Source organism: Procambarus clarkii, chromosome 4, assembly GCF_040958095.1.
Source record: "Procambarus clarkii isolate CNS0578487 chromosome 4, FALCON_Pclarkii_2.0, whole genome shotgun sequence".
In the NCBI taxonomy this organism is placed as follows: Eukaryota; Metazoa; Arthropoda; class Malacostraca; order Decapoda; family Cambaridae; genus Procambarus; species Procambarus clarkii.
This window is the reverse complement of record NC_091153.1, coordinates 2,989,749-3,005,068: the sequence shown is the minus strand read 5'-3', so window position 1 is coordinate 3,005,068 and position 15,320 is coordinate 2,989,749. Positions and strand designations below refer to the sequence as shown.

Below are 15,320 nucleotides of genomic sequence, written 5' to 3'. Positions count from 1 at the left end.
TCGAGTCTAGATAGCAATATATCGAGTCTAGATAGCAATATATCGAGTCTAGATAGCAATATATCGAGTCTGAGGTCACAAACCGTCCTAAGACCAAGTCCATTCCATCTAGCGGTCGACCCCAAAGTCACATTCATCAACTTTTACATGCAGGTCATTCAAAATGGGTATTTTCTCAAATATATACATTAATATCATTATATATTAACATACTGTGCATATTTAGGCATTAGTTAGGTTAGGTGTTTAGGTTCTATTGACGACTATTTATAGTACGTGAATGAAGCATTTACAGCGTTGTGGTTCGAACACAAGTCGTCAGTGAAGCACTTGTTCCGGAAGTGTTCGAACGTCAGCAGTTGTGAGTCGTGTGTAAACCGTTTTTCATTCATAAACAGCTGGGGTTTGGCGGGTGGATGGAATGAACTTTTTAAGCCTTTGTTTGATGATTTTGGGGCTTAGCGTCCCCGCGGCCCGGTCCTCGACCAGGCCTCCTTTTTTGTTACACACCCCACTAAGAAGCAGCCCGTAGCAGCTGTCTAACTCCCAGGTACCTATTTACTGCTAGGTGAACAGGAGGCATCAGAATGAAACAAACTCTGCCTAATTTATTTCTGCCTCCACCGGGGGACCGAACCCGGAACCTCAGGACTACGAATCCCCGAGCGCTGTCCACTCAGCCGTCAAGGCCCCCTTAGCCTTGCCTCGTTCCTCTAAAACTAATAACCATCTTTATTTTGTCTTAAGTCAGCCCCGGACCGCCCCCCCCCCCCGCCCCCCCCACCCACTTACCAGAGGCATAATTCAGGTAATGAAAATAAAGTTGGGCCAAGAGGGGAGGTATAATTACTACCAAACTACGACTCTACGACTCTTCCATTACAGCAGTCGTGAGGCGAACCACCATGACGACACGCTCATTTGCATACCTCAGTCTCCCAGCCAATCAGGTGCGCCGCCCCCCCCCCCCCCCCCCCGGGCGCTCAGAACGGCTCAGATTGTATTTTTTTTTATTATGTATTTTAGATTGTATTAACGATAAAAGTAAACTTTTGGTGTGTTTTTTTTTGTTTTGAGGGGGAAAAATATTTCTCACGAGGGGAAATAAAAATACATATTACAAGATAAACCCGAAACTTTTCGTTGGTAATTGTGTATTAGGACGCTATACCTCTTTCATGCCCGGCCAGGCTGTTTGTGCTTGCAGTTTGCACAACGATGCAGACACCACAGCCCGGATGATCAGCAGTGAGGGTTGGTGCCACTTGATGACAATAGGTAGACCAGGGGGGGGGCAGATTCATGAAGCAGTTACGTAAGTACTTACGAACCTGAGGCCAGATTCACGAAGCAGTTACGCAAGCACTTACGAACGTGTCCATCTTTCCTCAATCTTTGACGGCTTTGGTTACATTTATTAAACAGTTTACAAGCATGAAAACTTGCCAATCAACTGTTGTTATTGTTATAAACAGCCTCCTGGTGCTTCGGAGCTCATTAACTGTCTAATAATTGTAAACAAAGCCGCCAAAGAGTGAGAAAAGATGGACAGGTTCATAAGTGCTTGCGTAACTGCTTCGTGAATCTGGCCCCAGGTTCGAAAATGCTTGCGTAACTGCTTCGTGAATCTGACCCCAGATCACCAAGCAGGAAACCAGCACGAGGTAAGATCTACATAAAATTTGAATTTCATTCACTTGGGCCATCGGAGACTCGAACTCAGGCCTCAAAATACGAGACACTCTTCCTGCTGGCCAAACCATGTTATTACCCAGGCTGTTGTGGCTGGCATCTTCTACATAAAATGTTCATTTGTATTCGAGGAAATGCCGCTTTGGGTTACAAAAACACGTTCAAAATTTATGAACGTATTTTGAACGAGTAGAAGGGAAGGGAAAGTATCGGGGGAAAGCGCTAAGTCATCACGACTATATAGCACTGGGAAGGGGTCAGGATATAAGGACGGAGGGATGGGACGGAGGGAAAGGAATGGTGTCCAACCACTCGTGGACGGTCGGGGATTGAACGCCGACCTGCATGAAGCGAGACCGTCGCCTTTAAGCTCTCTCAGTATTCTCAAAGTATACACCTGTATTTTAGTCTATACAACGTTTGTATAAAGTGAGGGTGTTGAACACATGCACTCTTCTCCCAGAGAGAACATGGTCTTGACTCGTACTTGGGAGTCCTGGGTTCGAATCCCTGGTGGGGTAGAAATACCTGGTTGATGGGGTTCTGGGAGTTCTTCTACTCCCCAAGCCCGGCCCGAAGCCAGGCTTGACTTGTGAGAGTTTGGTCCACCAGGCTGTTGCTTGGAGCGGCCCGCAGGCCCACATACCCACCACAGCCCGGTTGGTCCGGCACTTCTTGAAGAAAACTATCTAGTTTCCTCTTGAAGATGTCCACGGTTGTTCCGGCAATATTTCTTATAGTCGCTGGGAGGACGTTAAACATCCGCGGACCTCTGATGTTTATACAGTGTTCTCTGATTGTGCCTATGGCACCTCACAGATATGGCTCAGCGCGTTATCTATCCACCTAATGCCCCTGTCCACCTAGCAGTAAATAGGTACTCAGGAGTAAGTTAGCTTGTTGAGGGGTTGCAACCAGGGGAAGGGTCAGTAGTTCGCCCCTGGGGGAGTAGGGGAGAGAGAATTATCAAGGGAAAGCGCCAAGCCATTAGACCCTGGGAAGGAGGGGGGAGAGAATTATCAAGGGGAAAGCGCAAAGCTATTACGACCATGGAGGAGCAGCTCGAAATAAAGCCTAACAAGACGTACATACACACTGGCTGAGTGTCCCCCGACACAATAAATGATTTAAAAATGGCAAAAAATCTGATTGTGCAAAACCACATCTGATACAAGCGTCGTGTTGCGTTATTAACGACCACAACAGCCGCGTTGATCACAAGCCGTTAGTGAAGCAGTCGAGACCAAGGAACCCAACCCCTATGGTGCTTAGTGGCAGATGTTGTACTGGGGCCAGCTTCACGAAGCAGTTACCCAAGCACGTACGAACCTGGGGCCAGATTCACGAAGCCGTTACGCAAGCACTTACGAACCTGTCCATCTTTTCTCAATCTTTGGCGGCTTTGTTTACAATTATTAAACAGTTAATGAGCTCCGAAGCACCAGGAGGCTGTTTATAACAATAACAACAGTTGATTGGCAAGTTTTCATGCTTGTAAACTGTTTAATAAATGTAACCAAAGCCGTCAAAGATTGAGGAAAGATGTACACGTTCGTAAGTCCTTGCGTAAGTACTTTGTGAATCTGGCCCCAGGTTCGTAAGTACTTGCGTAACTGCTTCGTGAATCTGGCCTCTAGTTCGTAAGTACTTGCGTAACTGCTTTGTGAATCTGGCCCCAGGTTCGCAAGTACTTGCGTAACTGCATCGTAAATCTGGCCCCAGGTTCGCAAGTGCTTGCGTAACTGCATCGTAAATCTGGCCCCAGGTTCGCAAGTGCATGCGTAACTGCATCTTAAATCTGGCCCCAGGTTCGCAAGTGCATGCGTAACCGCTTCGTAAATCTGGCCCCCCTGAAGGCGGAGTACCTACCTGGAGGAGTGGAAGGCGGCGCTCACACCGGAGAGCTTGGCGGAGAAGGCGTGAGGGGCATTGTGGAGGAGTGAGGGGGTGCTCTTGGCCGGCACTAGAGACGGCGAAGACGCCCCCCCAGGGGTCACTAGCGACTCGGCGAAGGACGTGAGACTTTCCGCCGACGGACACCGCGGGAGGGGCGACCGCCGCGAGGTCCTGGCGCCTGTGCCCCTGATCAGGGCGTTCTCGGGCGTCCCCTGCGACGCCCTGGAGGGGCTTCGGCCCTCCGGTGCCGCCGAGGGGCTGGTGGCCTCCTCCGAGGTGTCCCGAGTGCCGCTTGAAGGTTGAGTGTCAGGGGGCCGCCACGAGCACCGCCGCTCAAGGGTGACTTCACCACTGTAGGGGAGAGAGAGAAATATTGTATTAGAATACATACTCATAATCCGCTACAGGTAATTCACAAGGCAACAATGTGTGTGACTAGAGAACATGGACCCAACACGGACCGTCACAGCTATACATAACATGTGCACAAACCCACAAGGGCCGTGATGAGGGTCCGAACTTACGCCCGGGATGATCCCAGACGCTGCCTTAGTCGCCCGGATCATCCCGGGCGTAGGTTCGAATCCTCATCACGGCCCTTGTGGATTTGTTCATTTGATGCATCACGCTATTGTGATTTGTGTGTGTATAATATGTGAAGTATAACCCGTATAGGTGAGAGTTGTACTCGTCTAGTTGTACTTATGGGGGGGGGGGGTTGAGCTCTGGCTCTTTGGTCCCGCCTTTCAGGTGTCAATCAACTGTGTAGCCTCGGCATAACATGCCGACAAGATGTGGGGTGAGCGGCTAACGTCCTCGCCTCGCACCAGAGAGACCTGGGTTCGAGTCTTGGGCAAGACAGAATCTATTATACACGTTTCCTTTCACCTAGTGCCTCTATTTACGTAGTATTTAAATAGGTCGCTGGGAGTTAGCCAGTTGTAGTGGGTTGCATCCTGGGATATGTCAGTAGCTGGCCCATGGGGGACCTGGGTAAGATTAACTGCAGGCTTCCTGTCCCCAACAAAGAATCCCACACCCACCCCAGCCCTACACCCACACCACAATCCACCCTCGCCCACACCACAATCCACCCTCACCCACCTTAAGCCATAAAACTTACACCCTCTTAACAAGACACCACAAACCAACCTACACCAGCACCACCAAACAAGACCCTGCCTGCCTCACCAACCACAAACACCCCACCCAAGGCCCGTACACAAACACGGGCGGGACGGAGAGGGAGGGGAAGAATGAATACGCCCCCCCCCCCTGGTAATGGCGCGGAAACTGTAGAGAACGGGGCGGCCGGCCGGGGGCGTCATACAAAGACCTCTTCCCGAAGGCGGGAAAGACATGGAGGATATTATCATGGCGTGAAGACCATCCATAATCCCCAGGTCGGCCGTCGCCTCACACGTCGCCCTCACCCGCAACGTCCATCACAATCACTCAAAATACCCGGAAATTCCACTCCCTGGCGCTTATGGAGGCCGAGAGATCTGGAAATGATAGGCACGACTACGAGACGAACCGTTAGGCGGTGCGAGGCTTTTCCAGCTGTCTGGAGCCATCACGCAGCAACTTTATGTATTGACTATTTGCCATTAAGTAAATCTCAGTCAGGTGTGTGTGGGGGAGGGGGGGATGGTGAGGAGGTGTAGGGGGGTGAGGCATGTGTGTATATTTGTTTACTATTTGGGTTTGCTGAATCGGGAAGTTAGCTCTTGGCCCCGTTAGCCACGGGGGCTACAGGCCACGTTAGCTCCACGGCCCTAGCCTGGACCCGACCTCCTACCACGGCACTAGCCTGGACCCGGCCTCCCATCACGGCCCTAGCCTGGGACCGGCCTACCACCACGGCCCTAGCCTGGGACCGGCCACCGCAGAAACACGTTTTTATCACTTAAAACATGCCGACGGTATCTCTATATTTTGCCCGTGAAGATGAATTTATTGGGTAGCGTCACTCATCCTGTGAGTGAACACACCGCCACACTGAAGGAGCAAGGATAGAGGACAAGGATAGGGGAGACAAGGATAGGGGAGACAAGGATAGAAGATACAAGGATAGGGGAGGCACGGCTGCGTCTAAGAGACGCAAGCTGAGTGAGGGAGAAAGATGTGAACCAATCAAGGACTACACAAGGTAAGGGAGAGCGAGCCGAATGCCTCCGATCCCGGGTCTTGAAAAATATAGCAACGGACCAAAATAATTTAGCTTTAACAGGATATGCTGGATTCGAGGCTCCGGGGAGGACCAGGATGCGGTTATCCACAAGCCGGGAGATTCTCCAGGCATTATTATCCCTCCCGAAGATAATAGGAGGTTCACACACTTGCCTCACCCCCCACATTATTGATGTTACAGAACGTCAGTCTGTTTGTCCAAGGCCAGACGCGGAGGGCTAGTCTCACCCAAATTCGCAGGATGAATAGTTTGTGGTATGGGACAGACATAGGCTAGTTAGGATAGGTCTAAGTAAAAGCCCTCAAGAAATATTTAAAAATTATACAGACCCTCAACCCCCACAGGCCATTTTCATGACGTGTGAAATATGTCGTGTGATTTCCATGGAGTTGTTAATACAATGAAAAAAAAAGAAATGGAACAAGAAGAAAGGCAAAAGCAAAATGTGAAAAGAAAAGCAATCTCAGACCCATATAGTAGTTTCAGTCCTTACCTGCTTGCCCCCTTGTATGGGGAAGGGGGGTGAGGGGGGGATTCAATTTCAATAATATCAATTCATTATTATTCTAGCATGTTTTGTCTACTGGGTGGAGGGTTAAAATGAGAGAGAGAGAATGGGAGAGATGGAGAGAGGTGCCTCATGTTAGCCCATACGAAGCAGTCCTTGTATTGCCCCTTACAAGACATGTCTGACCTTATCTTGAAACAACCCAACGATGTCACATCAATAATGTTCTCTGTTGATCTGAATCTCCCACGAACTGTCATTACAGTATCCCACAGTAGCAAAGGTCCCCAGGGGGACCTCCCACAGAAGATGGTGACCCCCTGACTGTGGAGGAGATTTCTCCCACACTCTCCCACGTCACCGTCGGCCACAGAGCGTCCAAGGATAACTCCCCACTTCTCACCATTACCCATTGTCCCCATGACGGAGCTATTCCCCCCCCCCTCCTTCCCTACCTGCACACACACACACACACACACAGTTTCAAGTGTAGATATGATAAGAGCCCAATAGGCTCAGGAACCTGTACATCTGTTCATTGACGGTTGAGAGGCGGGACCAAAGAGCCAGAGCTCAACCCCCGCAAGCACAATTAGGCGAGTACACACACACACACACACACACACACACACACACACATTGCCCCCTCCCCCCCCCCTCTTCAATAAATCTCTGCCCGTTCTTGGAACACAAACACTAGCCACTTCCTCGGCTTGAAAAATAACACCTCTCACCGGCTTTAACCAATCCGACCAATCCGTTAAAAAACGTGTCCCAATCAGCACGAGTTAAAGCGCCGTAATACTGACGACTTCTGCTCGCCGGGGCCTCGATGGGTGAGGTGGGTTGTTGGGGTTTGTACGTTTCTGGTTAGGCCAAATCAGTTGCAATTTTAACGGAGTTGCAAATTGGAAGAGAACGTGCAATATTTCCTGTGCGCCAGAGGGATATACACACAAATCATCAGGCCTGCCAACGTTAACGGCTTCGTTATCACGAAGCCGTTACGCAAGCACTTACGAACCCGGGGCCAGATTCACGAAGCCGTTACGCAAGCACTTACGAACCCGGGGCCAGATTCACGAAGCCGTTACGCAACCACTTACGAACCCGGGGCCAGATTCACGAAGCCGTTACGCAAGCACTTACGAACCCGGGGCCAGATTCACGAAGCCGTTACGCAAGCACTTACGAACCCGGGGCCAGATTCACGAAGCCGTTACGCAAGCACTTACGAACCTGTACAACTTTTCTCAATCTTTGGCGGCTTTGTTTACAATTATTAGACAGTTAATGAGCTCCGAAGCACCAGGAGGCTGTTTATAACAATAACAACAGTTGATTGGCAAGTTTTCATGCTGGTAAACTGTTTAATAAATGTAACCAAAGCCGTCAAAGATTGAGGAAAGATGTACACGTTCGTAAGTGCTTGCGTAACTGCTTCGTGAATCTGGCTACAGGCCTGCAGCTTGTTAGAGATACCATCAATACCACCCAAGGGGCTAGCCACTCCTGGGGGGTTATCTTGAGATGATTTCGGGGCTTTAGTGTCCCCGCGGCCCGGTCCTCGACCAGGCCTCCACCCCCCAGGAAGCAGCCCGTGACAGCTGACTAACACCCAGGTACCTATTTTACTGCTAGGTAACAGGGGCATAGGGTGAAAGAAACTCTGCCCATTGTTTCTCGCCGGCGCCTGGGATCGAACCCAGGATCACAAGTCCAGCGTGCTGTCCGCTCGGCCGACCGGCTCCCCGGGGGGAGGAGGATAGGGAATGGGACAGGCGACGGAAGGAGAGATAGAGATAGAAAGAACAGATGGAAGTGGGAGGGAGGAAAAGTTAAGATTAATGTGTTTGAGTTGCTATCTTAAGGAGGAAATAGTGGTTGGGAAGAGTGGGTTGTTTGTGAGATAAGAATGTGTCTTGTGGTCTCCTGACCACTTCCGGACCGCAAGGAACTATAAGACACGCAGGGGGGGGGGGAGAAAGAAAACTATCAGGGAAAGCGCCAAGCCATTACAACTATATAGCACTGGGAAGGGGGGTCAGAATTTGGGATGGGACGGAGGGGAAAGGAATGGTGCCCAACCACTTGTGGACGGCCGGGGATTGAACGCCGACCTGAATGAAGCGAGACCGTCGCTCTACCGTCCAGCCCAAGTGGATGGACGAGGGGGGGGGGGGAGGAGTAGGAAGTTCAATAAAACTTAATAGATCTTAATAGATCAGTGAAATCTGCAATAGCTAGCCATCTATTGTCGCACTTGAGCGGCTGTACAAGAGCCGCCTCACATCTATGGATCCCATACAATATGGCACCACTCCTGTGGCAGGTAAGTCCACTACGGGCTCACCATAGCCCGTGCTACTTGCCTCGCTCCTGTGCCAGGTAAGTCCACTACGGGCTCACTATAGCCCGTGCTACTTGGAACTTACTCCGAGTAGTTGAATCTATAACAACAACGATACAATACATTCAGCAGACTTTTCATTATGCCCCCCTTGTCCTATGGAGGTGTGGGGGGGGGAGGGAAGGAGGATGTGGGGGGAGGGGGGGAATGTGAGGCAGGAGTGTGGCAGGGGCCTGACCACACCTTGGGAGGGATGTGGTCTCCCCTGAAGCGTGAGACCGCTTCATGCAGGTCGGCGTTCAATCCCCGACCGTCCAACAAGTGCTTGGGCACCATTCCTTCCCTCCGGCCCATCCCAAATTCTGAACCCCCAGTGCTATATAGTCGTAATGGCTTAGCGCTTTCCCCCTGATATTTCCCTCCCTCCATAAGAGTCATAACTGGTTTAAAAGAGAATTTGATCAACCTGGCTGTGATTTATGCGTCAGATTTGCGAGCAGCGGCGTCTAACAGGCTGGTTGATCAGGTTGAGACTGGACACTCCACACCCCCCCCCCCCATTCTTCGGCCTCGATGGGTCTGATGGGTTGCTCGGCTTTGTATGTTTGTGCTCAGGCTAAAACAGTTGCTTTTGTTACGGAGTGGCTAATGGCGACAACCTGCTGGCTGATGATAAAGGATCAATACGACAACCCGTTCTCGCACTTTCTTACAGTCAATATTGACTTATTACTAAGACTTCTATTGACATATATACTAAGAAGGTTAGGTAAGGTCGGTGTTTTCTATGAAGCTTTTCAAGGTAAACTAGTATGTTTAGTATGTCACATATGCACGTATTTAATAAGTCAATATTGACTGTAAGAAAGTGCGAGAACGGGTTGAATACGAATACACAAACAACTCACCAACACAGCCCCACACAAACAACACACACACACAAACAACACACACACACACAAACACAGCCCCACACAAACAACACACACAAACACAGCCCCACACAAACAACACACACACACAAACACAGCCCCACACAAACAACACACACAAACACAGCCCCACACAAACAACACACACACACAAACACAGCCCCACACAAACAACACACACAAACACAGCCCACACAAACAACACACACAAACACAGCCCCACACAAACAACACACACAAACACAGCCCCACACAAACAACGCAGCCGTTGAAAAAAAAGTAGGCATCGAGCCTAGGCGAATTACATCTGTTGTCAAGACAAAGAAACTGGAGTCCAGTAGACCGCTACATTGATTGTGCGCCATGGGGGGAGGGGGAAGAGGGGGGGATGGGGGGGAGCAATGGGGGGTTAGAGAAAAGTCCACAAGTTACCAATAACCAAAGTCCGGATAACAGTAAGCTTGTTAAGACCAAGAACAATGCACAAACCTCACAGGATGAACAACCCAGCGGGTTTTCTTCCTATTGGGGAAGTGTTGTACATGCTGCTATGGCGGTGTGTCCACTCACAGGATGAGTGGCGCTGCCCAATACTGTCACTATGGCGGTGTGTCCACTCACAGGATGAGTGGCGCTGCCCAATACTGTCACTATGGCGGTGTGTCCACTCACAGGATGAGTGGCGCTGCCCAATACTGTCACTATGGCGGTGTGTCCACTCACAGGATGAGTGGCGCTGCCCAATACTGTCACTATGGCGGTGTGTCCACTCACAGGATGGGTGGCGCTGCCCAATACTGTCACTATGGCGGTGTGTCCACTCACAGGATGAGTGGCGCTGCCCAATACTGTCACTATGGCGGTGTGTCCACTCACAGGATGAGTGGCGCTGCCCAATACTGTCACTATGGCGGTGTGTCCACTCACAAGATGAGTGGCGCTGCCCAATATTGTCACTATGGCGGTGTGTCCACTCACAAGATGAGTGGCGCTGCCCAATACTGTCACTATGGCGGTGTGTCCACTCACAGGATGAGTGGCGCTGCCCAATACTGTCACTATGGCGGTGTGTCCACTCACAGGATGAGTGCCGCTGCCCAATACTGTCACTATGGCGGTGTGTCCACTCACAGGATGAGTGGCGCTGCCCAATACTGTCACTATGGCGGTGTGTCCACTCACAGGATGAGTGACGCTGCCCAATACTGTCACTACGGCGGTGTGTCCACTCACAGGATGAGTGGCGCTGCCCAATACTGTCACTATGGCGGTGTGTCCACTCACAGGATGAGTGACGCTGCCCAATACTGTCACTATGGCGGTGTGTCCACTCACAGGATGAGTGGCGCTGCCCAATACTGTCACTATGGCGGTGTGTCCACTCACAGGATGAGTGACGCTGCCCAATACTGTCACTACGGCGGTGTGTCCACTCACAGGATGAGTGGCGCTGCCCAATACTGTCACTATGGCGGTGTGTCCACTCACAGGATGAGTGACGCTGCCCAATACTGTCACTATGGCGGTGTGTCCACTCACAGGATGAGTGCCGCTGCCCAATACTGTCACTATGGCGGTGTGTCCACTCACAGGATGAGTGACGCTGCCCAATACTGTCACTATGGTGGTGTGTCCACTCACAGGATGAGTGGCGCTGCCCAATACTGTCACTATGGCGGTGTGTCCACTCACAGGATGAGTGACGCTGCCCAATACTGTCACTATGGCGGTGTGTCCACTCACAGGATGAGTGGCGCTGCCCAATACTGTCACTATGGCGGTGTGTCCACTCACAGGATGAGTGACGCTGCCCAATACTGTCACTACGGCGGTGTGTCCACTCACAGGATGAGTGGCGCTGCCCAATACTGTCACTATGGCGGTGTGTCCACTCACAGGATGAGTGACGCTGCCCAATACTGTCACTATGGCGGTGTGTCCACTCACAGGATGAGTGCCGCTGCCCAATACTGTCACTATGGCGGTGTGTCCACTCACAGGATGAGTGACGCTGCCCAATAAACTCGCCCCTCGGGGCAAAATTGAAATTCAAAGCACAAACCTCAATGGACATATTTGCAACTTTTCTCTCTTGGTCCGAGCAGACGCCTGAAGGCTGAGGGAACAGCGCTCGGGATTCGTAGTCCTGAGGTTCCGGATTCGATCCCCGGCGGAGGCGGAAACAAATTGCCAGAGTTTCTTTCACACTGATGCCCCCCTGTTCACCAAGCAGTAAATAGGTACCTGGGAGTTAGACAGCTGCTACGGGCTGCTTCCTGGGGATGTGTAACAAAAAAAAGAGGCCTGGTCGAGGACCGGGCCGCGAAGACGCTAAGCCCCGAAATCAATTCAAGATACCATGGAAAATAATAACTATTTCGATAACATAACGATTAATAGTTGATGATGAGTTAGTTAACTTTACACCCCACTGTTGCAGGTGTAGGCCACTCTACACCCCACTGTTGCAGGTGTAGGCCACTCTACACCCCACTGTTGCAGGTGTAGGCCACTCTACACCCCACTGTTGCAGGTGTAGGCCACTCTACACCCCACTGTTGCAGGTGTAGGCCACTCTACACCCCACTGTTGCAGGTGTAGGCCACTCTACACCCCACTGTTGCAGGTGTAGGCCACTCTACACCCCACTGTTGCAGGTGTAGGCCACTCTACACCCCACTGTTGCAGGTGTAGGCCACTCTACACCCCACTGTTGCAGGTGTAGGCCACTCTACACCCCACTGTTGCAGGAGTAGGCCACTCTACACCCCACTGTTGCAGGAGTAGGCCACTCTACACCCCACTGTTGCAGGTGTAGGCCACTCTACACCCCACTGTTGCAGGTGTAGGCCACTCTACACCCCACTGTTGCAGGTGTAGGCCACTCTACACCCCACTGTTGCAGGTGTAGGCCACTCTACACCCCACTGTTGCAGGTGTAGGCCACTCTACACCCCACTGTTGCAGGTGTAGGCCACTCTACACCCCACTGTTGCAGGTGTAGGCCACTCTACACCCCACTGTTGCAGGTGTAGGCCACTCTACACCCCACTGTTGCAGGTGTAGGCCACTCTACACCCCACTGTTGCAGGTGTAGGCCACTCTACACCCCACTGTTGCAGGTGTAGGCCACTCTACACCCCACTGTTGCAGGTGTAGGCCACTCTACACCCCACTGTTGCAGGTGTAAGCCACTCTACACCCCACTGTTGCAGGTGTAGGCCACTCTACACCCCACTGTTGCAGGTGTAGGCCACTCTACACCCCACTCAATATCAAGGGCCCAAGACTGTTCAACACCCTCCCTCTACACATTAGAAGCTGCTGCTGTTTATGATGTGCTACTTGGAACAAAAAGTTCCAAGTAGCACGGGCTATGGTGAGCCCGTAGAGGTGGTCTATATAAGAGGCGTAACTGGTCGACCTCTCACGGTGTTCAAAACAGAACTTGATCATAAAAACACCTTTAAACGATACGTGATCAAGCAGGCTGTGATTCATACGTCAGGCTGCAAGCAACCGGGTCCAAGAGCCTGATTAACAGAAGCAAAATTTCGGAGACCGGGCTTTTAGAACCCTACCCTGGAAACACAAACCGTAACTGTCTATTTTCCGCTTGTTACAACTTGTAATAAAGTTGTTACATCTTGGCTTAACGTGTTTATGACGTATTGGAACGTTGTTACAACTTGCTATATTGGTTGTTATAACTGGTTAGGTGGTGTTTAAACATGTTCGAACCTTGTAACAAACGTCGTAGTTTCGGTGTTTTTGGTGGGTAGTTACTACCACCACTGGAGTACACCCTACCACCAACACCACCACTGGAGTACACCCCACCACCAACACCACCACTGGAGTACACCCCACCACCAACACCACCACTGGAGTACACCCCACCACCAACACCACCACTGGAGTACACCCTACCACCAACACCACCACTGGAGTACACCCTACCACCAACACCACCACTGGAGTACACCCTACCACCAACACCACTGGAGTACACCCTACCACCACCACCACTGGAGTACACCCCACCACCAACACCACCACTGGAGTACACCCTACCAACACCACCACTGGAGTACACCCTACCACCACCAACACCGCCACCACTGGAGTACAGAGCAACACCTCCAAACATGGACAGATCAACCACGCCCATTACCAATCACTTGCTACAGCCACGATACAAAAAATCTACAGTGACAGAGTACCGAAGTAGTCAGCGCTGCGCCTCATCCACTGCGTGACTCAGCGAACACATTACAGACTCAGGTACTAACATTATCACTCTCGGTGGAGCAGCCACATCTAGTACAAGGTCTCCGGACGCCACTCCCCCGACGGAAAGAAAGTCCACTGCCCTGAGAATATCGCTGTGTACTGCGTTCCCAGCGCGCACGAGGCCGCCAGCGCATGAGAATACGAGTCTATCAAGGTATACGAAGTCAATTTCCTCAGCGCCAGCGGCAAGGACAGTATAAGAGATAGGGGAAAGCGGAAGAAATGGCGGGAAGAGATGGTGTGAGGAGCCTATGGTGCTCCCCGCGTGCTGGGAACGTCACACAAAGGAACGTCACCCTACACACACTAACCTAACCCCACGCTGCTCTCCTCAATGGGAATGACGACCCACAAGACAAAAATAGGTAGGAGCCGTGCACCAGCCGCCCCCCCCCCCTCACACCTACACCACAGGTCTTATGGGAGAGAGACTTCGAGTCACGAAGAGCCGTAGCTGGGAAGACCTCGAACTCCTCCGACCCCTGGAGCGTACCCCAACGCTGTGGGCATCTGGACCCTCTTGTTGTTAGTTATAGATTCAGCTACTAGGGACAAAAAGTGCCAAGTAGCACGGGCTATGGTGAGCCCGTAGTGGACTTACCTGGCACAGGCGCGGGGCTGTAACTTTTTTTTTATCTTTTTTTTCACCAGGCTGGGGGAGGTGGTGACAGCCATCCACCAGGCTGGGGGAGGTGGTGACAGCCATCCACCAGGCTGGGGGAGAAGGTGGTGGTGACAGCCATCCACCAGGCTGGGGGAGAAGGTGGTGGTGACAGCCATCCACCAGGCTGGGGGAGAAGGTGGTGGTGACAGCCATCCACCAGGCTGGGGGAGGAGGTGGTGGTGACAGCCATCCACCAGGCTGGGGGAGGTGGTGGTGACAGCCATCCACCAGGCTGGGGGAGGTGGTGGTGGCGGCAGGCAGCTCTCACAAGCACACCAATCATCAAGAAGCAACACAGGAAAAGCTGTGATCAACTTACACAATAGTGGCGGCTGTAGCCACTCGTCACGTTGCGCAAGGCGCGCGCTCTCTCTCTCTCTCTCCCCGTCATGATATAACTTTTATATCTACACAGCAATTGTGTACAAACGTGTATGTGCGCGTTACGTAACATTACGCGCGCACATACAAACACGTGGGAGTGCAGAGACGGACAGACGGACACACGGACACACACACTCACACGCCTCGTAGCCTGGTGGATAGCGCGCAGGACTCGTAATTCTGTGGCGCGGGTTCGATTCCCGCACGAGGCAGAAACAAATGGGCAAAGTTTCTTTCACCCTAAGTGCCCCCGTTACCTAGCAGTAAATAGGTACCTGGGAGTTAGTCAGCTGTCACAGGCTGCTTCCTGGGGTGTGTGTGTGGTGTGGGGAAAAAAAAAGTAGTTAGTAAACAGTTGATTGACAGTTGAGAGGCGGGCCGAAAGAGCAAAGCTCAACCCCCGCTAA

The 15,320-nt window shown here is 51.6% G+C and overlaps 1 protein-coding gene across 3 annotated transcripts in view; it reads right to left on the bottom strand.

Annotated features, from left to right (window-relative positions):
- The window catches only part of LOC123752012 (protein Shroom), a 428,159-nt gene that overhangs the window by 141,840 nt on the left and 270,999 nt on the right, over nucleotides 1-15,320 (bottom strand). For all 3 annotated transcript variants that reach the window (XM_069332265.1, XM_069332274.1, XM_069332277.1), the window contains one exon: nucleotides 3,562-3,939. In XM_069332265.1, coding sequence (XP_069188366.1) covers nucleotides 3,562-3,939 — 378 coding nt within the window. The remainder of the gene's footprint in view (nucleotides 1-3,561; nucleotides 3,940-15,320) is intronic.